Raw genomic sequence first — 26091 nt, 5'->3', positions numbered from 1 at the left:
ACTTCCTATCCAGAAAGCTCAATTCAAAATGTCTGGTGTAGTGTGGAGTTCCAAGCTTTATATTATTGCCAAAAATATATATATAAAGTTACTCCAGACATTTGAATTGAGACAGCTTTCTGGATAGGAAGCAAAACGTCTTCAAAATTCGGAAAAAAAGTCCAGTTGTTTTTTTTTTTTACTTTTGTGCAATGATCATGACCTGGACGACTGAGAATCCTCACCAGCAACAGTCTAACTTACCTCAGACATATTTGGAAAGCCTTCAATCATCTGCAGATTATCGTTTAAAAAAAAAAAAAAGCCGATATAGTCAGAGTTTCATTTTGCATCATTTCTTTATTGCAGTTTTATTTTATTTTTCTCCTTTTGAACTTGTACACACATGGAGGCTGAGCTGGACCGCAGCGCTGTGAGCAGGATGTGTGTGAATGCAGGAGGTTGCACCTCATGGGAAACCGGGACGCGTTCGCTGCAGCTTTGCTGGTCCTGGTTTAATCAAGACCAAGTTTGAAGACTCTGATTGTCACATTTTCAAATCTTAACTAGATGTTTTTTTAATTATTATTTTGTCCTAAAAGGTGATAAAAGAACTTGAGTTCATGGGGCTGTGGTTCTCCCTCACACAGCAACTGTAACATTAAATGACATGAACAGCCACTCCCGGTTTGAAGGCTTTAAATAGAAGATGCCTAAATAATAACGGGAAAAAAACACAACTTTATGGCATTTTTTTTTTTTCATATTTTTTGACGCATTCATATTTGTATTTACAACAGTGAAGTATTGCCTCTTCTCATCAAATCTGTTCATGATACTGACGTTGCTACTTGGAGTTTAGTGTTTCAGATGAAACTGCACGTGTTCCCAGTTTGATGACGGCTTAACTGGCCTGTAAGGAACAAAAAAATAAAAATAAAAAAAATAAAAATCAGGTCAGCTGAATTTACTGTAAGAGCTAAAGTGCTTCATGACATTTTCATTCCCAGAGTGAGTTCCACTTCTTGCAGCAGCTGGAAAACGAGGATAATGACGCTGCTGGAACCGGAAAAAAAAAAAAAAAAAACGAGAAAAAATTAAAATAAATCACTAGTTTTCCAGTGCGTTGGAGGTTTGACTGAGATGGGGCTGGATTTTTATTTTCTTCCCTCCATTTTTCCATGTTTGCTCAGAAATGCAGCAGCGTGTGACCCAGGCGGCTCCTCGGTTTCTCTCCCTCCATTCCTGGGAAACCTGCTGGACTCTGAGCTGGAGGTTTTGCAGCGGCGTGGAAATGGGAGGAGCTGCCAGCTGTGACCTAGCTGCTGCCTGCTGGAGGTTTGAGGCAGTCCTCGGTCACGCCCTGCGAGGCCAGCTCAGACAGGACGTTGTCCAGGTAGTTGGGGTCGGGGTAGCCGTGGCCCGACAGGTTGGACATCATCTCGGTTTTGTGGTGGATGCCGTTCCACACCACCGTGTCGTGCTCCCCGGTGGTGCTGGACGTGCCCACGGTGAAGATGAGCCGCCGCATCCACGCCACCTTCAGCAGCTCCAGGACCTGAGGGTGGGCAGAGAGAGAGGCGTGGTCACAGCACGGCGCCACGGCCGGGTCAGAACCGCTGTAGTTCTGGCTGAGGACCGGTAGAACAATCTAGGAGAACGTCGTGCTCCTCCAGCTCTGTCAAAAACTAGACGTCTTCTTATTACCGTGACATTAACAAGTATTAATAAAACTGCATTTATCCGATGAACTAAAAACTTTAGAGTCAGAAGTTTACATACCCTCCTTTGGTACCGTATTTGTCAGAATATAAGTCGCATCAGTCAAAATAAAAATAATGCGTCATAGAGGAAAAAACAAGTCGCACCAGACTATAAGTGTTTATTTAGACTTATTTAGATTTATTGCACACAATCCAAGATTAAAAACTGACATTTAATCTGGTAAAATAACTTCTTAAATAACATGGAACATACCTGAGAGGACGAATGAGGTAAATTAGCATCTTAACGGCTAGGGCTGAACAATTAATCGCATTTTCAATATAATCGTGATTTAAAAAAATGCAATTTCCAAATCGCAGAGTCTGCAATTTTTGGCAATGTAACAATTAGGGAATTAGACGCGTCCATTAGGTGTCAGTAAAATGTTTAAAGTGGGTTTGCCTCCATATGGAAGGGAAGACAGTTGCAGAAGTGAGATAATTTTATTTTATTACTTGTATTAGAGTTTATATAATCATACATATTATTAAGTACAGGTCAATCAGTTTAAAACAGACTTGCTTGTTGGTTGGACTTTATGTTCAACAAGGATTGATGTCCAATTAAATTAAAAACTGTTCTCTTGAATAATATTCTGATCAATAGAAACATTAAAAGTTCATATTTAAAATAGTCCTTGTTTACAAACATCTTTTATTTAGAGGCCATTTTTGTTGCTTGTGGTTAATGCAGAGAAAAGTCAAAATTGCAATTTTGGTTGAAATATATTGTAGAGAGAACGCAATCATTTCTGCTCTGAGTTTAGATGCTGCGGGTCTTTTAGCAACTAATCTGCACAGCGAGGATACAAATTGATTTGTTGTTTGTATATGTTTAATGCTGAAACAACATAGAAACATGTGTTCAGTCTTTGTTGACTATAAATCAATGTTTCAATTAATTTTAAACTTTCTCTAAACGAAAATCGTCTCTGATTTTGTTGAGAGTCTCTGTCTGGGGGTTGGTTTGTTTCGCCTGATCTGAAACGCCGACGGGGCGGGGAAGGAGCGTTCGGCTCATGTCTGATCACAAGCCTACAGCGCCCTCTAGTGGTGATAGATGGTAATGTTTACTCCTCGGTTCATGTTGGTCGAGATGAACTATCCTTTAAATTTGATATAGAAGTCGCAGGATCGGCCAAACCATGAAAAAAGTGCGACTTATAGTCAGGAAAATACGGTATTTGTGTGATCTACCCATTAAACTGTACAACTGGGGACAAACATTTTGGGTTTCTTTCCAAAAGCTCGATCGTCATTTTGATTTTAGTTTTAAACCAGAACATTTTGTTTTAATCAGAACATACGTCCGCAAACTTTTCAATCATCTTCATGGTGGTTACCTTTCTGCCCTTGTCGTTGTCAGGCAGGAAACAGAAGCGAGGGAAGCCCCTGCAGGTGTACGGCTGTCCTGGGGTGGGATGCTCCGGGCCCTGGAGGAGGAGAACGAGCAACAAGGAGGGATCTTTATGTTTTAGTATAAAAAAATAAAAAAGCTGGAACAGAATAATCTGATTACCAAACAGCTTCATGCGGATCACATTTAGCTTTTCCCCATATATCAGCCTCGTTAAATTCACTTTAGACAATAATCCAGACTGCAGCCTTATTTCCAATTAAGCTTCTCCACATCTGGCTTAATTGTGGAAATTTCTTATAATGCCACGTTTTTGTATTCCTTTGTTCCCATTTTTGCGTCACAAACTCACCTGATCCTGGATGTTCTGCTTTAGTACTTATGTGTTTATTTTATCTCGTTACATCTAGATTTCTGGCTGCTCTGTCAACTAAAATCCCCCAGCGGTTGATCGATGAATCAAAAAAAGGTTTAAAATCCAAAACCTATTATGCGTTTAGTCAGAATAAAGTTGGTACATAAAGTCAGAAATAATCAACGTACATATTTTCACATCCTGTGATAACCTCACGGTTGCTTTATTCATCTAGAGGTGCAGCTCAATCACTCAAAGTCATTTAAAGCATTGAACTGATTTTGGTTTTTATGGTTTACAGCTCATGTAAAACCTAAACTGTAGTTTATTAGAACATTACATCAGAACAGTAAAAAGCTTTGAAGAGTTTCTGCTGCATTAATAGACGGTGGTGCATCGCCACGGCAACATAAAAGACGGCAAACCTTCAGAATATTTTTTTGTAAATAAACATTAAAACAGTGTAAAGCATATGAGATATTACAGTACATGTCCCATATTATTTGTAGCCTGTATTTGCACACTTATACTAACCATAATACAAGTTTGACATTAATTTAAATCTCATTAAATGTTAAAATGTACTTTATTTTGAAAAAACCAACAGTGAATATGGCGTACGGTGCTGGATGGACCAGCTTCTCTGACCAGTTCTATATTGGCCCACTTTGACATCATGAAGTCATTAAAAGGGCCGGTTGCACGTCTATAGATCATACTTTTGATTTCATAATTTCATTTCAGTTCACATAGAAATATATAAAAAAAATACACAGTAACAAAAGTAGCACATTAGGCCCAGTTTATAGTTTATCTGCAAATAAAGTTGATATTCTGCATCACTTTTTCTCTTTTTGGACATTTCTGGGTTGTTTTAATGTGTTGTTGGAAAACTGACATCTAGTGGCAGGATGCTGTTACTACACAGTTAAAGAAAATAACATTCACTACAGGAGGCACAGTTTTAGCCACTTTATACACTTTAAAAGGAGAAATGTCTCTACTTTATGACATGAAATGCCCTTTTTGGCTCTGGAGGGCCGGATAAATTGCCTTGATGGGCCGGATTCGGCCCGCAGACCTCTAGTTTGACACAGAGGATGTCAAGAGGAAGATGGGAGACACCAGAACCAGCAGTGCTGCCATCAGAGCAACCTGGGCTTCGAGCAGAACCACACACTGCAAAAAGAGAACTAAAAATAAGTAGAATTTTCTTGAAATGAATGTATTTGCCCTTGATTTGAGCAGGTAAGATTATCTGCCAATGGAATGAGTATTTTTACCCCTAAAATAAGATAATTAGATAAACTGCACTTGAAATAAGATGGAGATGAATTGTCCCTATTTTAAGTGCAAAAATCTTATTGCATTGGCAGATCATCTTATTTACATGTTCAAATCAAGGAAAAATACTCTAATTTCAAGACGATTTTTCTTATTTTTAGTTCTATTTTTGCAGTGCAGGCTGATCACCTCCATGCCACGCTGCATTGATGCAGTAATTCATGCAAAAGCCGGCTGGGCAGAGCAGTGAGGGCACATACTGTAACACAGGGGGGTCCATACCATTTGTTATGTAACTGCATTAAACATCAACCTGTAGCTTATTTCACTTTGAACAGGAAAACCAAACCGTCCAGTGACGCATGGGCACCGGCAGTGAGGTGAGCGGGCGGCCGTACCTGGATCCCAGGCGGGATGCTGTAGATGATCTGGATGGTGCCACAGTCGGGGTGTCCCGGCAGCGACTGAGCCACGCTGTAGATCTCCATCTTGCCTTTGGGCTGCGTGCCGGTCTTCTCGCCGTAGATCGTTTTGCAGGACGGACACTGCAAGCTGCCGTCCTGGAAGTTAAAACCGAACCCATGAGCCCAAATTAAAAACATCCAGCTGTCGCTCTGGCTTACTGGAGGAACCAAATGATTGAATCAGTTTGGTTACAAACCGTTTTAATTCAACGTAATCTGATTTTTATTGGCTACATGTCCGGCAGACGCCTTTCTTCCTGTTTCTGCTCAGCTTCAGAACCCAGGCTGGGCCCAGTTTTGCAGTTCTGAGCTCTGATTGGACGGAGAATTTGAGAGGTCCAACCAGGACGGCCGGTAAAGGGGGTTCACCTGTAGGGGGCGCCGTCCTCCTCACACCTGGGGTCCGTTCTTCGTACGGATTTCATTGTTGACGATTTGGCATGATCTTGGATCGTTTGGTTCTTTGAAAGACTTCCTGCACTTGTTGTCATAGCAACATGTGCGCCAGCTTAAACCTGCTCCAGAGCAGGCTTATTTCATGTAAACAAGATTAGATCACGGCTGTATAAGCGGAGGAGATAGGGAAGTCTGCCGTAGCCATTACAATTTTTACGACAGCAACCTGTTGCGAAAGGTGCAAGAATAATTTGCAGGTTTTTTTCTCGAATTAATCGCGTATTGCGCAATAGACAGGATCCTTTAGAGCAGCGCGACAGTGTAATTGTAGAGAGATTTTCTTGGTGGCTGTTATAAACAGACAAACACATCATTTAACAGTGGCTTTTAAAGAGGAAAAAGTGGTATTGGAGCCATAAATCTAAAATTTTAAGTTATTTGTATGGTGGTTTGCTTTTTATTTTTATCCTATTCAGTAAGAAGATTTGTTCGGGCCATTTTATTGTGAAGTTTAGTTTACTTTGAAAGGCTTGCTTCCTGTCGAGCCGTATATTGTATTAGAAAAAACTATGAATGGATTATCTAGACACGGAGCAATACAGTTTTACCGTGTAAACTGTGGATGACTTGGAAAAGGAAGATTTTCATTTTTTATGGATAAAGATTGTTTTTTTTTTGTTAAAATTCCCAGTTTGCACGTGTCCTTTACTTCCCGTATCTAAGGAATGACACTGAAATTTGGATCTCTTGATATAACAAGTGCCTTTTTAAAATACAGTATAATAATTAAAGGCTACCATTTTGTAGAATATTCTTGTATTTCACTTTTACTTGTTCCCATGTTCTAGTGGCTCCCATGGAGGCTCTGACATAAAAGAACAAAGTTAATATCAAATTATTAAAATGCAAAAATTAATACTGTAGAAAGTGATATAAACATCTACCATGGACAGTATTTAAGCATTAATTTGTCTGCTGCTTTTTGCCAGCCCTCTCTCCTGGCTTTAACAGATTTTTAGGTGTTTTAATTAATGACTCAAATTCGGCATAACCTTCCATTAAAAGCTTTTGTTCTGCTGGGAAAAAAAACTGTGGGCGTTCTTTGGCCATGCTGAACAGCCAATAGCAGCGCTGCTGATCATTGTTTCTACTATCGATACATTTCCCCTTTTAAACAAACGCATGAACGCGCAGTTATCTCAGATAACTCAATCCAGCCATACTAATCGTAAACAACAGGTGTGTTTGAGGAACCCAATTAGCCGGATCAGAATTAGCCGGATGAAATCATCTTGGATGTCTCATTTGATCTTGGATGTTTTAAGCAACGTACGAAGAACGGACCCCTGTTCTGCTGCTCTGGAGGCGTTTCTTTTGTCTTAAAGCTTTGTGGTGACAGGAGGAGGTTCCTTCCTGCCCACCCAGTGTGTCCAACAGGAAGGAACTAGTGCTAGATGATAATTCAATAACAATATATAATCGATCGATAAACGTATATTGATGATAGAAAAGAAGGGTCAATAAAAAGTTCAATTGAAGAAGTTTCCCTTTTTGCATTCTAGCCAATCATGTAGGTTAATATTAGTCTCTACATCCTCCCAACCAATCACAACGCAGACCCAGGAAAGCTCCGTCACCAAGCTCCGCCCCCTTTAACGAGTTAAAAAAAGCGCATTCTTTTTTAAGAAAAACTTGCAATTTTGGTAAAAAGTTGATCGTAAAAAGGTTTGAGTTTGAATTCAGTGTTTGTTCTTTACCTATAAATAGGTTGCTAAGCAACAGCATAAAATGGCCAAGGCTGCACTTAAAATATATGTTTTGAATTTGTTGATAATTACCGATATTGATCAATATGATTTCCATTTTATCGATTTTTTCCCCCTTCTACATCATCCAGCCCTAGAAGGAACCTCCACCACTAACCTTTAAACAAAAGCAAACGGCTCCAGAGCAGAACAGGTGAGCCAAACCAAGGAGGAGCTCTGATTGGACCTCTCAAATTCTCCGTCCAATCAGAACCCGCCTGTGTTCTGAACCAGGGGAGAAATCTAAAAAGTAATTTAAAGCATTGAATTGATTTTTGGACACACACAGTCTGCCGGACGTCGACGGCCCCGTTCAGGATTCTGTCCCGACGAGACGACCCGGTCCGATCGGAGCGGTTCTGGTACCTTGGTGCCGTTGTTGTACATGGCCAGCATGCAGAGCATGTGCAGGGTGTGTCCGCATTTGATGAACTTCCCCACGGCCTCCGGCTGTATGCTCTGGCCTCCGTCCTCGGAGGACGGCAGCTCGTAGCCGGACGGGTTGGACAGCTGATCCATGCAGATGATGCAGTCCTGGACGGGAGGAAGAGCAACCCGGTTAGAAAACGTCCGCTTCATGGCAGGACTGCAGTCACGCATCCATTCTTCAGATTAGGGCTGGACGATAATTCAATAACAATATATATCGATAGAAGCAAAAAAAAGGTAAATAAAAAGTTCAATATAATAACAGTTTTCCTTCCTTTTGCATTTTAGCCAGGTAGGTTAATATTACAGTGATTATATCCTCCCAACCAATCACAACGCAGACCCAGGAAGCCCCGCCCCCTTCAGAGAGCGCACATTTTTTTAAATTAAATGAAAAATTAAATGAAAATAGGCCAGGGCTGCTCTTAAAATATATGGTTATGAACTTGCTGATAATTATCGATAAATATGATTAGGGCCGGACGATATAGGAAAAAAAACACAGCGTATCGATAAATTGAAATTATATCGATCGATATCGATAATTATCAACAAATTCAAAACATATATATTAAATGCAGCCCTGGCCATTTTATGCTGTTGCTTAGCGACCTATTTTTAGATAAAGAACAAAAATTGAATTCAAACTCAACCTTTTATTCAAACAATTTTTTACCAAAACTACAAGTTTTTAAAAAAAGAACGCGTGTTCTCTGAACTCTTTGAAGGGGGCGGGGCTTCCTTGGTCTGCGTTGTGATTGGTTGGGAGGATTTAATGACTGTAATATTAACCTACATGGCTAGAATGCAAAAGGAAGGAACATTTTTATTCTATTGAACTTTTTATTGACCCTTTTTTTTTTTAATAGGGATATACGTCTATCGATTGATAAATATTGTAAATGAATTATCGCCCAGCTCTAAATATAATTATTATTTTATCAATATGCTTTTTTTCTATATCGTCCAGCCCGCCTTCAGGTCACTGCTGACCAATTCATGGTAGTGAACAAAGCAAACGTTAAGCTTCAGACATTTAAAAAAACAACCTATTTGTAAAGTCATGCAACACTTTTATAAATCGTTGTTAGCAACTGTTGCCTCCAAAGAAACGCCGCTAGCCGTCAACTCGGCGTCACAATCAGGAAGCTGCTGCTGGGAACGTAAGCCTGAAAGAAGGCTTCAGAACCGCCTCCTCTAAGAATCTCGCTGCCACCAGCGCAGAGCTTGACTGACATCGGCAGCGGGACTGAACATGGAGCGAGGCGAAGACTTTTGGACAAGAGGGGCAGCAAAGGAAGTGAAACGGACTAAAATCTTGCAGGAAGAAGGGCTAAAATATTTATCTGGGATGATATAAGCAATGATGAACCTTCATTTCTGGGCGACTTTTCTTTCTCCACCGTTTCTCCAGGAGCCTTCCAGTCTCAGCACCTCTGATGTTTCACCGGGCCAAATATGTGAACTAATCACATGAAACATTTTTGCATCCCAGCAGTCCTGTGTGGTTGCTGCACACGGATCTACTGTAGAGATTTTCTCTGTTTTTGCGGGACGTCTGGGAAAACATTTGTGTGGATGAAACGAAAGAGGACGCTTCCTCTGGGATGTGCAGCAGAACCCAACCATCCAGGAACCCAATCTGCTGATTTGTCCGACACGATGGAGAATCATTTAATTTATGCAACCGAGCTGTTGCATAAATTAAATGTTTTCACCGATTAAAAAAAAAAAAAAATCACATTAAATGAATTAATCCTGGATCTCAGAAAGGCGTTAAACTAATTTGACAAATGTTGAAGCTGCAACACCTTTGACGGTTTGTTGATTAAAGACACAAACGCAGGGCAATAAGTTTCCATTTAGTCAGCGGTGTCCGTCCAACGCTTCTCTAATTGTTTTTAAATCAGGACCAACTATTGGAAACCTTTACCTCCTCCGGCAGCTCTGCCACCACCTCCATGTAGCGCTGGATCACGTCCTCGGATCTCTGCGCCGACGCTGGCAGGACGACAAAAAAAAAAAAGAACGAAAATTAACGAGAAGAACGAAGCAGAAACTTAAAAACATGAGTGAACCTGCTGAATTTTCTAATTGATTAAGTTCAAAAGGAGAGAAATGTGTGGGAGAAGACAGGATGAGCGATGGAGGTGTTGATGAGCAGCAGGAGGCCGACGGACACGGGCGGCAGGCAGTAGCGACGCTCGATTCCACCTTTAAATTTATTTCACAAATCAGGAAAAAAATAATGCAAACCGCTCACAATGGATCATCCCGGACCACAAATGTTTTGGCAGGCTGCTACGGGCCATGCGTTAATACGCTAAAACTCACGAGGACGGAAAGCAGTGAGGAATTAGGATTCACCTTTCTAGATCCGGGTGATTCAGATCCATCCTGCCTCGTTTAGCTGCTTCAACACGCGAGAATCAAATGGCGATGATTCGGCTCAGCAGGAGGCTCGGTAACGGGTCATTCATTTGATTCAGGTGGGCCGGAGCAGGGATGAGCCTTAAAGCTACGAGATGGTAGCTAGAGGACCGGACGAGTTCTGGTTTAGACAGATTTCGATTTTTATTCCCCCTTCAAAGTTTAAAGAAATAAATCTGCAGCTTCCCTGATGGAGGACGCTTTAATCCAGCAGAAAATAAAGGATTTAGACTTTTTCCTTGTTTTTTGTGAGTATAAAATCTATTAACATGCCGTTGGTTGATTGGACTATGGACCAAGAACTATGGCGATTCGTAGTTTTAATGCAATAAATGAACAGGAACAAACATTCAATGTTCAGTAATTAACGCGCCAATCAGCAACAACCGGGGAGAAATTGCCCGACTGACTGAATCTCTAAATTATATCCTGAAGATTTGAAGATCAATGTCTGTCTTTGTGCCTTTACCCGATCCTAAAATACTTCCATTAAAAAAAAAAAAGGTAAACAACTAGAACACCAATGAACTCCAGCAGCCTGCTGGGGCGTCGCCATCAGATCGCTGGAGCCGTTTTTTTTGTTTTTATCTGGACAAACTTAAATCTATAAGACTTAGAAAAATGTGGACTGTGATCTTCCCAGAATAAATAAAGAAATTCCCAGTTACCCTAAAAGTTATTTGAGTCAATAATAGCTTTAAAATATGAACTTCAAAAGCTTCCATGTTTGGCAGTATATAAAAAAAAAAAAAAAAAAAAAAAACAGTTAATGGCTCTGATGGTTGTCCTCCACATTTATATTAACACTAAAAGCTTTTAGATAATTGTGTAAGAACTAAAGGTCAGGGAAGTCCAACTTTTATCCGTATTGCTTCTATTTTTCCACATTTCAGGGGAAAAAGATGTACCCAAATGCAATATTTATAAAGAAAACGGATGATTGAACGAGAGCGTCGACCCTTTTATTTAAGTTTAAAGCTTCAGTCCGGTCTCGGTGTAACCAGAACCTTTTTCACAGCTTCTTATCCTTTTTGTTTAGTTTGTTTAATCCTGTTGTGGAGGATTAAGAAAGCCCCGACTGTGACTCCGCTCAAAGCTGCTTCCCTTTTTGTGTTTCGCTCAATGTTTAATAAGTTTCCCCCGTTTTATGACCACGAGCTACAGCGCTGCATAAAAGTTTTCACACCCCTTAAAGCTGTTCCGAGTTGTCGCTTGCAGCCGCAAACTTAAAGACGGATGTCATTGGGACAGACCGACGCAAAGTGGTGCAAGAAAAAGATTTTCTCGGCCCGTTCTTTAAAACCCAGGCTCAGTTAGACTGGATGAAGATGGACTATTAAAGATATTAATCCTGGTTTTTAACAAGATTAATATCCTGACTTTGGATGGGTCAGTCTCTCGTAGGGCCGGGGCAGCAAGGCTTGAAAATTAAATCTCAATTAAACTATTTTTTTCCCCCTCTCTCCTTTTTGTTTTACAAAAAAATAAATTATTTCTAAAAGTCACTTTTATTTCCAGCATTTTGTCTGGGAGTTGACCTGAATTCAAAAACTAAATCCAAGCTGTGAAACATGCTGGTGAAGCAAGATGGCCGCCCTGCCGTAGTAAACGATGAAAATATAACTAAACGTTTGCTGCTGCTGCTGGTTTTAGACCATGAGTCAACAACAGGCTTCACTTCACCTTACGTTAAAAACTTACGTTAAAAAGAATAAAATCGATAAAGAGTTTCCACTTATGATAAAAAAAAAAAATCCTCTACATTTGACATATATTCAGCACTATTGTCTTCATGGAAGCCCAATGAGTGCATTTACAAAATAAATCCAAAAAAATAAATAAAAAAAATCCATTAAATCCCAAAAAAAAAAAAAAAAAAATCCAAATTTTCCAGAAATTGAATTTAATAAATAGTAAATTTGATTAAATCGATTTATCGGCCAGCCCCAACTCTTTCTCAAGTGTTCTGGTCTATCTCTCAGGTTATCCTCCATATTTCCATCATCTCTGATCAGCTTCCTGCTGAAAAAATAAATAAAAAGCCAATCTCACAACATGATGCTGCCACCACCGATGTGCAGCCTTAACTGTTCCACATCCACTTCAGCTGTGTGCAGCTTTGGGTCTAACAATACCAGTTTCTCACAGCATTTAAAAAAAGAAAAGAAAAAACAGGAGTTTAACAACCCGACGGACTCTGGACCGGCCATTTTTACCAAACCCGGCATCTGGGTGCGTCGCACCAGGAGAGCGGCAGGTGAAGCAGATGGTTTTTAAAGACGTGAGCGGCACAACGGAGGTGAAAAAAAAACCAGAGCGGTGAGGCGGGTCAGAGCGTGCACAAACTCAGACAAATCAAGAGTCATGGAGGATGAATCAGCCGTGAAGCCTGTGGAGATGATAGATGGAGCAGCGGAGGATGACGGCGATGAAGAGGTGGATTTTGGCTGGTAGCTACCTCTCCTGTGCTGCCTCTTTGCTCTCCTAACTGAACTGCTGCTGCTGCTGCTGCTGTGGGGGGGCCTGCTGGCTGTGGGGAGGAGAGGAGGAGGAGGAGGAAGAGCGAAAGGAGCAGGTTGCTGCTGCTGATGATGATGCTGCTGCTGCTGCTGCTGAGGGAGGGGGGCGGAGGTGAAGTGCACGCCGAGTCCCACCGCTGACATCAAAATGGAGGCCATGCCTGGAGCGAGGGGGGGGGGGGGTGAGGTGGGGGTGGGGATGGGTCGGGATGAGGCAGAGGTGGAGAGCGAGTGAGGGGTGCAGGAGCAGAGAGGAACAAATCCAAAGGATGAGTAATGTAGCAGCGGTCGATGCTTCCGCTGCGACGCTCACTCATGCACAGACAGTCAGACGGCAAACTTTCAACGTCGCCCGCAGATCCCCCCCCCCGTGAACTACAACCTGGGGGCGTCTGAGCGTCACCGTCACAGAAAGCAGCGAGCAGCCAGAATTAAGCTGCTTTCTGGACCCAACACCGACGAGATGGATGAAAACTCTCCACGGCTCCCAGAGGACCGTTCGTCAAAAGGAGCCGACGCCGTTTGTTGATTTAAGCCAACGAACAATCAGAACGGCACCCAAAGAGTCCCAAAGGTGATAAAAAAAATAAAAAATAAAATAAAACCTGCAGTGAACACTTCGCATCTTAAAAATGTCTTCAGATTTCTTCCAGATCATAAAATAACCCGTCTCCCTGAATCTAAAACAGGAAAGTTTCCTACAAACTTTTTTCCTGCACTTAAAACTGAGCTATGCTTCAATAAAGGGGGGGGGGGGGGGATACTGAAACTGAAATAACACCATCTAAGCCTGTTGGTTCTGGTACGGCCCGGTTTGTTCTTCTGGAAACACTTAAGAGGAACCGGGTGGTTTAGGCTCACTGGATCCAAACATCCCACAGAGAGGCGGTGTTAATGGGTTAATTTAGAGAAACCGATTAACCAGCATTAACATGTCGCCTCTGAAAATATTCAGACCTGGTGGTAAAACGGCCCCCAGACGAACCTCTGGTCAAATAGCCACGGCCCTTCCTCTACTACATGGAAACAACTGGGGCCTCCTCGCCCTTAGAAACATGGCGGTAAGGGGCGGGGCAAACGACATTCAGCTAATCTTTAAGTAAGACGGGAAGCGGTACTTGAGTTGTCGCTTTGTAGCTTCTGATCGGAGCTAAACAACGAGATTATTTGACCGTTTATCATTTTTAGTCAGTCTAAAACGCGTTCAAAATCTAACAGACTGATGAAATCTGAACTGGGTTAACCTGAAATGAACTAAGATTCCTTAAAATAATTCTGATTTTATTTTAGTTTTTGTGATTCTGTTTAGCATCAGGACCACCTTAGAATTAGAAGTTAAAAAAAAAAAACAATAATAATTCGACACTGGATTTAAAACAGTAAAACAGCCCCCCCCCCCCCCACAATAATTAATAAAATAATTACTAAACCAACTGCAGCTGCTGCTAGAGGCTATTCACCAGACATAAAAAAAGGACATTAATGGATCTTTGTCCACTTTAACTGAACTAGTTTAACTCGGTCGGTTCTGTTATGTGTGTCTGATGTTGTTTTAGCACGTCTAGAGCGCAGCGCTAGGTACTAATGTCTGGTTGTAAGGCTTGTTCCTCTGGTTTAGGCTCGCTTTAATCTGAAGCGTTCTTTTGATTCAGACAGACCAGCTCGCAGAGATCAGTCTAAAAAAATAAATAAAAAAAAAACATATAAAAGGTGACTTAGTTCAAACATTTGAGTTATAATTGAGCTCATTTCCTGTCATATATTAACATCCAATTGTTGTGGTTCTTAGTTTCAGCCTTTAAATGACCCAGAGATCACAGGAAGTGTGGATTTAAAGGACTCGGTTCTGTGGAGTACTGTATTTTCCGGACTATAAATCAGACTTTTTTTCCCCACAGTTTGGCCGATCCTGCGACTTATAGTCAGGTGTGACTTATATATAAATTTTAAATGGTAATTTATATTGACTAAGATGAACCAAGGAGTAAACATTAGCGTCTATAGCCACCAGAGGGCGCTCTAGGCTTGTGAAATCTATCCGGCTGCTGTACCACTTAAAAATTAAATGAAACATTAACTTATAGACAAAAAAGACTGAACACTGTTTCAGTCTGCATTCATGCAGCGGAGCTCGAAGGACCCAGACCACGACAGAACCTGTTATTGAAGCAGTCTGTGAAGCTAACAACAGCTAGCGCTAGCTTACAGCTCTGTTGTCCAGGTGCTTTAAACATTGCTGATGCGATTTAGCTTTATGCTGCGCTCTAACATCTGTGTCGTACGGTTAGCTTAGCATGTAGCACCGCTACGCTCACGGTCTGATTTTAGGCGTAATTTTGACAACTTTCAACGTGACGGCCCATTACGATGAAACGCGCCGACGAGAACTTTCCCGGTTTAAGTTGCTGGCTTGTTGTGCTAATTTACCTCATTCATCCTCCCAGGTATGTTCCACTTTATTCAGTCGGCTGTGGATGCAGCTGTGTACCTGAATTAGTTGGTTTACCAGATTAAATATCAGTTTTTAGTCTTGGATTGTGTGAAATACTTTTCTAAATAAATGCAACTTGTAGTCCGAAGAATACGGTACACTGCAAAAAGGGAACTAAAAGTGAGTAGGATTTTCTTGAAATGATTGTATTTGTCTGTGATTTGAGCAGGTAAATAAGATTTGCCAATGGATTAAGAATTTTGCGCTTAAAGTAGGAACAATTCATCCCCATCATCTTATTTCAAGTGCAGTATATCTGATTATCTTATTTTAGGGGTAAAAATACTCATTCCATTGGCAGATAATATTATTTACCTGATCAAATCAAGGACAAATACCCTAATTTCAAATCTTACTTACTTTTAGTTCTGTTTTTGCAGTGTATTTCCAGTACTTCACTGCCCCCTTTTAGTTTAAAACTAAATAAAAGGACTTAAGTTTACTTAAGTCAACATCATCAATTAGAACCAAAAAGGAAATGCAACATATGTAGTTGCTGGTCATATACTTAGAATATTGTGAAAAAGTTGATTTTTCTTCAGTAAGTCCATTGAAAAGGTGAAACTTGTATATTATATTCATTCATTACACACAGACTGATATATTGCAAGCGTTTATTTGTTTTAATTTTGATGATTCTGGTGAAAACCCCAAAATTCAGCATCTCAGAAAATTCTGTATTTGAATCTGTGTAATGAATGAATAAAATACACAAGTTTACATTTTTTAATGGAGTTAATATCATTTTTTTCATGATATTCTAATTATATGACCAGCATTTGCAACCACAGATGAAATAATAAATTAGTTTTGACACGAATAACAGAAAAAAAAAAAAAAAGAGCCTTGATGAATCCGTGGGTGCGATCAGGCAAATGTGGCTTTGAGTGGTCAGTAGGACTAGAAAAGCAGAACATAAATTCGAGTCCATTCAGGATCAGGGCTTCCAGGTAGAGCTGCGTTAGCCAGAGTACCCACAGTCCTCTGCTCCACTTAAGGCGAGAGGACAAACAGAGCCGCAGCGAGAACTCACACAAACAACTAGCAATGAATAAAAAAACAACAACAAAGAATCACGGAGCGCACATGTGATTTGTTATATTCCCGTACGACAGCGCAGGAGTCGGCGGCTCTCAGTCAACAGGGCCGACCAGAGGGAAGTTTGGCTTCGTTTATTAATGCCGTTTATTGCAGCCTGATGAGAGTTAGAGCCGAGCGTTAGCAGAAGAGGCTGCACGGGTCACCTTCCGTTTTAAATAATTTACCCACAGTCTCAGTTCGGTGCTCCCACCTAATGAGGTTCTGGTCTAACAACCTCTGATAGGACCGATTCAGTCGGCTTTTAAATTAAAAAAGGTGCGCAGCAGGAGTAAACAAAGTGATAGAAAACACTTTATCTTCTAATAATTAGTGGCAGACGTTGGGCCTAACTTTACTATGGTTTATTAGGCAGAACTTTGTTTCTCTTCATTACATCAATTCGTTGAATTTTAAATGCTTGAATTTGACTCCACTGATTAATAGAATAAAATAGATAAAACTGACGAGTGTTCCCTTTAAAAAGCTCAATCTTTCACGCAGCAGCACTAGGTTTTAAGGTGCATAGCCACGTTATTTGACTTTTTAAAATGTATACTTCAGTAGCTCACACACATTTTTATACAACGTGTGCAACCAGAGTTTGGTGTTTTACGTTTTGTTTTTGCTCAATTTGTTAGGAAATAAAGCCCTTCATGTTTATTTATAATAACGAAGGAAGTACAACACTGCGCATGCGCAGCAGGGGATAAAACAAGGAAGCAGCTAACGGCTATTAGCATCTTCCGGCGAAACGACAAAAAAAGGTCCAAGATCCAGTTAAAAAGATAAATAAAAACATATGATTCCAAGAGGGAAAAGCCTGGAATGTCTCTGGGAATACAGTCTGAACGTTGGTGTTCACTAAAGTGGACGCTAAACCTGCCGAGGCTTAGATGTGACGCAGAGTTGACTGATGTGAGTAAATGTTCTGATATGAGGCTCTTAAAGCTGCTGCAGATCGTTTAATTTAATTAATAACGGTTGATCTTTGATCACAGCGAGCTGCTGCTTTACTGAGAGGCATTGCAGAGGATCAGGCTCAGTCTGGCGTGATTTAAAATTGATTTAATATGATGATTAATTATTATTAAGTAAACCGGCATTATGATAGTTCTTTGGTACTGCCACTAGATGGCGCCACAACTGTTTGTATCGGCTCATCACGCCCGGCGCTGGATTCTGTTTAGCCTCAGAAAGGACCTTCAAAACTTAATCAAGATGGAGTCTTGGTGTAACTTTATTTTATCATGATCAAACGGTTTTTGGTCTTTTTTTATAAGCATATAACGTGGCTATGTAGCTTTAAGGTTTAAGGTCTGATCCGTTTTGACGACATGATGCTGAATGGTGCCGATGCCGGGGTACTGAGCAGCATCAATATGCATTAAATTATGAATATTTTCTGTTCAAGCTGAGCCGATGACAGCCCGTCGTGATTTTACGCGTTTCCCCGTCCAGCGGTGTTTATAAACAGCGATGTTTAAACGTTCAGCAGAAAACAGCTCAGATCATTTCCATTTACCTGCATCGACTGCATGACGAACCATAATCAAAACCCGAGATTAAACTTGTGAGAGTTTATTTGCACTAGTAGTCTGATGGCAGAAATATTTCTGGTTACTTTACATGTATTAATGCAGATATTTTGTGTTTATAGTTATTTTTTGGAGGGGTGGATTGGCTTTGCAGAATAGAGAGGGCAAAAATCGGCCAGCCCTTGGTTATCGATTCAAAATGGCCGACGGATGATGGCAGATATTAATATTAATTACTGGTCAGCGGCAAAGAGCAAGAAGATAAGTAACGGTGAGCTTCAGGTATTCCAGCCAAACCAACATTTTACTCATGCTGAAAATCAATGTTTTGGGGTTTTTTGGTCTTAAATCAAGCAGATAAAACATGAAAAGGGAGTTTTAAACTTGACGCCCACAATGTTTTCACTGGTTGTTGGTTTTCTATGCGCTGACCTACAGCGCCTGCACTGCAAAAACGGGTCCAAAAATAAGTAAAATGTTCTTAAAGTTAGTGTATTTATCCTTGATTTGAGCAGGTAAATATGATTATCTGCCAATGGAGTGAGTATTTTGACCCCTAAAATAAGATAATTAGGCATCCTGCACTTGAAACAAGATGAGATGAATTGTTCCTATTTTAAGTGCAAAAATCTTATTCCATTGGCAAATCATCTTATTTACCTGCTCAAATCAAGGACAAATACACAAATTATAAGAACATTTTACTTATTTCTAGTTCTGTTTTTGCAGTGTGTGGGGGGGGACTGGTTCTAATGTTAGGATTAGGTCCCAATTGGTGCAAAGCAGCAACCTGGTTGGAGGAAAATCCCCCATCAGGCCCATCTGGATAGTGATGGTTTAATTAGCAGAGATGATAAAAGTGGCCCAAAATCATAATGTAGATAAAAAAAGAACAACCAAACTTGAATGAACTTCTGTCATGGATTAAAAACCGAGAGCTGAAGTTGACCTCCTGGAACCAAAAGCTTTAGACAACATCAGGAAATATTCAGCCTGTAGGGAAGCTGCTTTCATGTATAAGCCATAAAAAAAAAAAAAAAAAAAGAACATTTATCATCTTTAAAACGTTCAGCTTTGGACTCTCTGCTTCCTGTTCCTTTTTCCAGACACCGGCCCCCAAACAGGCAGAGACAAATGCGGCGCGGCGGCACCGAACTCTGCTAACGACCTCCGGCACGAAGCCTGCGTCCAGCTGTAAAAATGTGGCGCAGAGGAAACGCTGAGGATGGATGATGAGTGACCCGTTTACCTGCCAGGGCAGAGCTCACGCTGGTGGACCCGTTCAGCTGCACAGAGATGGAAGGAACACTGCGGGCCAGGAAACACAGACAGAGACACTCAATCAGTAAAGAAAAACAGCGGCGAGGAAACTCAGAGGAAGCACAGAACAAAGACTGGCGACCGTTTTGGGTTTTCAACGCGCGTCACAGACTAAATATCAGCAGAAGTTCTGGTGAGGCATCAAAACGGAAACCCTACGGGGGGTTTTGTTCATCTCTAACTGTGAGGTTGAGGCGCCGCTATTTAAAAAAAAAAAAAAAAACGTTTACAGGAGCAACGGACAGCCCTGCAGCAGGAGACCTTAACGTCTGGGCTACCATCACGTTTAGAACCAATAATGGCAGAAATTATAGTCCAATTCCCAAAAAAAGAATCATGGAAAGCAGGAAATTAATGTCTGCATTGAATTTAAGAGCGTGGGGCGTTTTCAGGGTTTCTACGACTATAAAAGCCTTTGTTCTGTTTTTGCATGAATCGACAAACTGAAATAAATGTTGACGGCTGTTTTTAGAAGCAAGGAAGTCCTACACTTGGGGTTTTATGTGACAACAGAAAAAAAGGGGTTTTACATTTTTGCAAATAACCTAAAAAGAAAGAGCGTGTTTATATTTAGAAGCACCTTTTGCAGCAGCTGTCGCCGTACGCCGGCGCCTCAACTGGCTTCGCACATTTCGCTGCTGAAGAGTTCGCTCGTTTCTTTCTCAAAGAAAGAAACGTCAGAGCTGGAGCGTCTGTGGACGCCAGCTTTAATGTCGCTTAGGGCTGGGCGATAAATCGATTTAATCGATTAATTCGAATTTACAATTCTTTAAGATTTCATTTTTGGAAAATCTGGATTTTATTTTGCCAATACACTCATTCGAATGAGTGTATTGGCAAAATAAAATCCAGATTTTCCAAAAATGAAATCTTAAAGAATTGTAAATTCGAATTCGAAGAGAACAGCATGTGATGCTGAATATATGTTTAGGCAAATGTATTGTTAAAATATTGTTAAGTAGAAACTTTTTTTTTACCATAATACCTCATTTACTCACTAACTTTTTTTTTTTTAACTTAGTTTGAAGTTAACAAGTGCAGTGAAGCCTGTTCTTAGCTCAATGAGTAATACCACTAGCAGCAAATGTTTTGTTATATTTTCATTGTTTATAATGGCACAGCTGCCATCTTGTTTTGCAAGCATGTTTCACAGCTTGTTTTTAGTTGCACTTTGAATCCAGGTCAACTCCCTGAAGAAATGCTTGACATAAAAGCAAGGTTTTAAAATAACTTCTTTAATTTCTTTTTATGAAACAAAAAGGAGGAAAAAAAATTTATTAATCAGATTTGGTATGATAAAATTGGAGATTTATTTTTTTAATCCATATCGCCCAGCCCTAATGTCGCTCAGCCGAAACGACGCGACACGGGGACCTGATCCGTCGTTTTGTACGGAGGCAGAAAACCTTATTCCTCGTGACCACTCGATCTTCTTGATGCTGTTTATTCATCAAACAACACTTTTGAGTTTTTCACAGAACAGATGTACGACTGGATTTAATTGAAAGAGTTTTAAAGTACAAGGAGCTAAATATGTATGCATTCTACGCAGGTTACACTGCAAAAAGGGAACAAAAAGTAAGTCAGGTTTTCTTAAAATTAATGTATTTTTCCTTGATTTAAGCAGGTAAATCAGCCTATTTGCCAATGGAAGGAGTATTTTTACCCCTAAAATAAGATAATTAGATATACTGCACTTGAAATAAGATATAGATGAAATGTTCCTATTTTAAGTGGAAGAATCTTATTCCATTGGCAATTAGTCTTATTTAGTTGCTTAAATCAAGAAAAAATACATTAATTTCAAGAAAATTTTACTTACTTTTAGTTCCCTTTTTGCAGTGTAGGTGTCGTTTTGATTCACCTTTATGCTCTACACTGACATCTCGCTGCAAAAAGTGAACTAAAAGTTATGTTTTTGTTGAAATTACTGTATTTGTCCTTGATTTGAGCAGGTAAATAAGATTATCTGCCAATGGATTAAGATTTTAGCACTTAAAATAGGAACTCTTCATCTTCTTTCAAGTGCAGTTTATCTAATTCTCCTATTTCAGGGGTAAAAGTCTCGTTCCATTGGCAGATAGTCTTATTTAGCTGCTCAAATAAAGGAACAATACACTCATTTCAAGATAATTTTACTTACTTTTAGTTCCCTTTTTGCAGTGCTGCAGCTGCAGCCTGACAAGACGTCAGACAGAACGCAGAACGGTTCTTCCAAGTCACCTAAAAGCCAGCGATGCACACATTTGTTTTTGGGAACCGCGTTGAACCCTGTGTGGATCGAAGCCACTTGTTTTGTTCTGCACAATTATTAATAACCTGTGGTGGAGGAGAGACTAAATTAAACTCCGTGTTGAAGAAAATTAGACCCCAAATGAACTGCCAGTGAACTGCATATTCATTAAACTCATTAGGTTCGCAGTTCGTCTCCTGGAAGCTGCTTTCTGTGCCGTTAGGGACAAAAAGGGAAGGGAGGCAAGATTAAGAGGAACCGAGCCTGTCTGACAGGATGGGTCAGCGAGGGGGGGGGGGGCTGGGAGTAGTGGACACCGCCAACTAGGGCTGGGCGATATGGATTAAAAAATAAATCTCCGATTTTATCATACCAAATCCGATTAATCGATTTTTTTCCCTCCTTTTTGTTTCATAAAAAGAAATTAAAGAAGTTATTTTCAAACTTTGCTTTTATGTCAAGTATTTCGACAGGGAGTTGACCTGAATTCAAAGTGCAACTAAAAACAAGCTGTGAAACATGCTTGTAAAACAAGATGGCAGCCGTGCCATTATAAACAATGAAAATATAACAAAACATTTGCTGCTAGTGGTATTACACATTGAGCTAAGAACAGGCTTCACTGCACTTGTGAACTTCAAACTAAGTTTAAAAAAAAGTAAATAAGTAAATGAAGTATTATGGTAAAAAAAAGTTTCTACTTGACAATACATTTGCCTAAACATATATTCAGCATCACATGCTGTTATCTCCATGGAAACCCAATGACTGTATTGGCAAAATAAAATCCAGATTTTCCAAAAATGAAATCTTAAAGAATTGTAAATTCGAATTAATCGATTAAATCGATTTATCGCCCAGCCCTACCGCCGACGCCTTTCCTAAACGAGGAGCTCGGCGCGGCTAATTCGCACCAACGACACCAGAGACCCACCTTAGCCCGTTGGCGGCCGAGGAGCCGCTCAGGTGAGGCGGAGGCATCTGGCCGGCTAAGGGCGGCGGGGGCCAGGGGCTGCCCCAGGACATCCCCCCCACAGAGAGCGGCCTTCTGGGGTAGGGAGAGTACACAGAAGTGGGGTGAGCGGCGGCGACCCTGCCGGCCCCTTGGAGGCTGGGCCGGTTCAGGCTGCTGGAGGAGAAGGAATGGCGCGAGCGGCTGGGCATGGGTCCTGTGCTGCTGTGGCTCAGGCACTGCTGGCAGGAGCAGGCCAGGGAAGAGGGGATGGCCGGGGGCCCCGCGGAGGCCAGCGGGTACGGCAGGTTGCACTGGCGCCGCACCTGCCGCCGGAAGCCCGTCGACTTGTTGACCTGGGCCAGAGACGTCAGGTCCACGATGTAGTTGTAGCCGTGGGGGCCCAGGTCCGCTGTGCCCTGGCGGGCTTGGTAGCTGTGCTCCAGGAGGATCGACGTCCGCGTCTCATACGGCGTCCAGCTTCCCTCGTCGTTGGCCCATTCCCAGTAGACGCCGCTGCCGAGGCCGGAGGACTGGGCGAACAAGGACCGGCGCACCGAGCGCGTCTTCCCTGCAATGAAAACGGGCTTTTCAGTAAAGCAACGACACAAAAAAACAACAATATTTCAGCAACTCAACCTGGTTTTATTCAGATTAACATACTAAATGTTTACTTAATATCTCGTCTTATTTTTTCCTTCCATGTGCAGTTTATTATCTTTTAATTATTTAAAGATTATAGGCTTTGGTGCTCCGAAACCTTTGGATTTCCTTTTTTTTTAATATTCTATACTTTATCAGACTCAGATTTTCAGATATTTGGTCCACTTTCCTTTACGTCTCAGCAGATGCATGGATGGTGGAGGGATTTAGTAATTGTGACTTTTTCTTGACAGCATTTAAAGCTTTTCCAAAGAGCAACACTCTTGTTGATTAGTTTATTGATAAATTAAAATCAACGGTATGTTAGGATACGTCCCAGCTGCTCAGCCCCTTCTAATCCTGCTAATTTTATTCTCACGTGTTGTTTTTATTACCCAGATGGTAATAAAGGTGGTGCTGACAGGCTCCTTGATGTGAAACATCAAGGAGCCTGTCAGCACTTACTAGCAACATCAGAAGAAAGATGCTCCACTGCAGGTTGAACAATACTACATTTTTTAAAACACCCTAATAATCCCAAAGAGAAATTAAATGTTACTCATGTTATCCGAGTTCCTTCAAAGAGTTGCTGGGGATGCTCATAGGGCTGGACGATAATTCAATATCAAGATGGAGCGATCGATCGATATACGTATATCCATCATAGAAAAAAAAAGGGTCAATAAAAGGTTCAACAGAATAAAAGTTTTCCTTCCTTTTGCATTCTAGACCTGTAGGTTAATATTACAGTCATTAATCCTCCCAACCAATCACAACGCAGACCCAGGAACCAAGCTCTGCCTCCTTCAAAGAGTTCAGGGAGTACGCGTTTTTTAATTTTTAAAAATTTGCAGTTTTGGTAAAAAGTTGGTTGAATAAAGGGTTGAGTTTGAATTCAGTTTTTGTCAGTTCTGCATCTAAAAATAGGTTGCTAGGTCTTAGTCCTCTGACTGAGGACCTAACGTTCTTCCTTAAATGAGTTATCTCCGTTTGCCTAATCATTCCCACCCGTCAAAGCGGGGATGTCCAGACTTTTCGTCTCAGGGGCCAAAACTGTTTCATCGGCCAATATATAATATATAAAATATATAATTTACAAAAAGTACTAACCCTTGCAATATTATCACTTAAAATAGTCAGCTTTTTTTTTAAGGAAAGGGAAGCTCAAATCATTGTAGATTAAAAAAATGAATTACTTTTTACATAGTTGCCTTATTGAAGTATGGCCGTCCAGTTTGCAAATTCTTTTGTGCTTGATTAAAAAAAATAATTCTCAGGAGTAAAACAGAAATTGAGTCGATCTTTCTTTAAACACACTTGCTGTAATTTAGAGGACTTTAATAAATTAATTAAAAGCAAATTTTTGGTGCATCGAGGTGAGGAAAAGTCATTGAATATTTGTGATCTTGTTTACTATGAATTAAAGAGAATGTAAAAGGTGAGGTTATTAAAGAAGACAATTACCTAGTGTTGTACCATTTTACACTGTAAGAATATTTTAACTTGTCTGTATTAAATCTTCTCTAATTAAAGCCACCGTCTGCATCAACCATCTTGAATAGCCGTTGGCCCTTTGGACACCCTTAAATTAAATTTAATTAGCTTAGTTAATCAAGCATCTATAGTCAATTGATTTTTGTTGGTTTCTTTATTTATTTTTATTCCCACATAACAAAAAGCCTTTTGAGATTTTTTTTTTATATAATTTTTTCCCCTACGTTTTTTTGACAATAATTTTTTTAGAAATGGGAAAAGGAAATGGGTCTGGTGGTAAAACTCTTGTTTTCCATACATGATCAAATACTAAAAAAAAAAAAAAAAAAAAAAAAAAAAAAGCCCAAAATCCATACTCTTACATTAAAAAACAAATTTCTTTAAGATTTTAACTGTTCTAGTTAAACTGTTTTACTGAAACATCATCCAGCTGTTGTTTTTTTTTTTAATATTTGCTGTTAGTTTCCACTTTCCCATGTTTTGTTTTAGTCTTTCTACATTTTACTCCAACTCGCTTTTAATTGTGTTTTTATTTTCCCCTATTGTAATCATGTAAAGAACTTTTCGTTGTCTTTGTAAAACTAAACTTTGCCTTACATTGCTAGTACATATTTCTTAAATAATGTAATTATTTCTATGTCTTACATTTGCTCCACTGTTGCTCAGCCATTTAACTAAACGCTCTTGTTGTTTATTAGAGCTGTTTAACATTAATTCAGTCTGCAGATTAAGAAACGCAACGTTACTAATCTCAACAGCTATTCGGGTCAGTTGTGATATTATAATTAAAATAAAATAAAACAGTGAGCCCCTAAAAGATTAAGCCTGAGAATGTGAGTAGTTTTCCCGTGGAAGCTAACGTGAACTAGCCGGACCACCCAGGCCCGTTTCACAAGTTTAAGGCCCAAAGAGGTGCGAAAGGCCGGGACTGGTTCACCTGTGTCCTGTCGGAACTGCTTCAGGGTCGGGATGTCAATGAGGTAGGGCGACAGGCTGGGGTCCGACTGGCCGAGGCAGATGCTCGTCGCGCCGGTTCCTCCTCCCCCGCCTCCGCGGTGGCCGCGCGGCGACAGACACCGCTCGATGTAGGCGCTAACCTGGCCGCTGTAGGGCCGCCAGTAGCCCAGGTCGTCCTGCCACTCCCACACCGCTATCATGGGCTGAGACTGCCCCACCGACCCAGAGGTCGTCGCCGCCGCTGCCCCAGCAGACACCGACGGCCCGTTTCTGGAGCCGTTCACCCTGGCGCAGGAGCCAGACACAATCGCCATGTTCGCTTAAACACCACGACTGGGGTTAGCCGACTGGGGCTACGAGGAAAACAATGTCCGCGGCGAGGCTAGCTGGGCTCGTTGAATGACTCCATTTGGGAATGCGTTAACGCGGCTGTGAGGAAGCTACGAGGCGGGGATCGAACGGAACACGGCCTGAATAACCGTTGGCGACCATGTTGACAAGGCTGGAGCGCGCGGAACGTCGTTTGTTAGCGCGAGCAGCAGCAACGTTAACGGTGGATCCTTCCTCTCGATCAGCTGCCTTCACGGACTGTCAGAAATACGAGTG

General features: G+C 40.9%; 1 protein-coding gene across 2 annotated transcripts; it reads right to left on the bottom strand.

Annotated features, from left to right (window-relative positions):
• Nucleotides 1-552: 552 nt before the first annotated feature.
• Nucleotides 553-26091, bottom strand: dtx2 (deltex 2, E3 ubiquitin ligase). Of its 2 annotated transcripts, XM_012868889.3 has the most exons (9): nucleotides 25466-26091; nucleotides 22375-22963; nucleotides 19137-19195; nucleotides 12721-12942; nucleotides 9766-9833; nucleotides 7770-7937; nucleotides 5137-5298; nucleotides 3086-3175; nucleotides 553-1537 (listed from the first exon to the last, which is right to left on the bottom strand). In XM_012868889.3, exons 1-9 carry the CDS (start codon nucleotides 25797-25799, stop codon nucleotides 1298-1300), a joined length of 1932 nt encoding a protein of 643 aa, XP_012724343.3. In that variant the 5' UTR covers nucleotides 25800-26091; the 3' UTR covers nucleotides 553-1297. The 2 variants fall into 2 exon arrangements, with proteins under 2 accessions (XP_012724343.3, XP_035998669.1); XM_036142776.1 differs by lacking the exon at nucleotides 12721-12942 and having other exon boundaries at nucleotides 25466-26090.

The sequence above is a fragment of the Fundulus heteroclitus genome, chromosome 11 (assembly GCF_011125445.2).
Source record: "Fundulus heteroclitus isolate FHET01 chromosome 11, MU-UCD_Fhet_4.1, whole genome shotgun sequence".
Lineage (NCBI taxonomy): Eukaryota > Metazoa > Chordata > Actinopteri > Cyprinodontiformes > Fundulidae > Fundulus > Fundulus heteroclitus.
The sequence above is the reverse complement of the archived record's forward strand: the minus strand, read 5'-3'. Positions and strand labels throughout refer to the sequence as shown.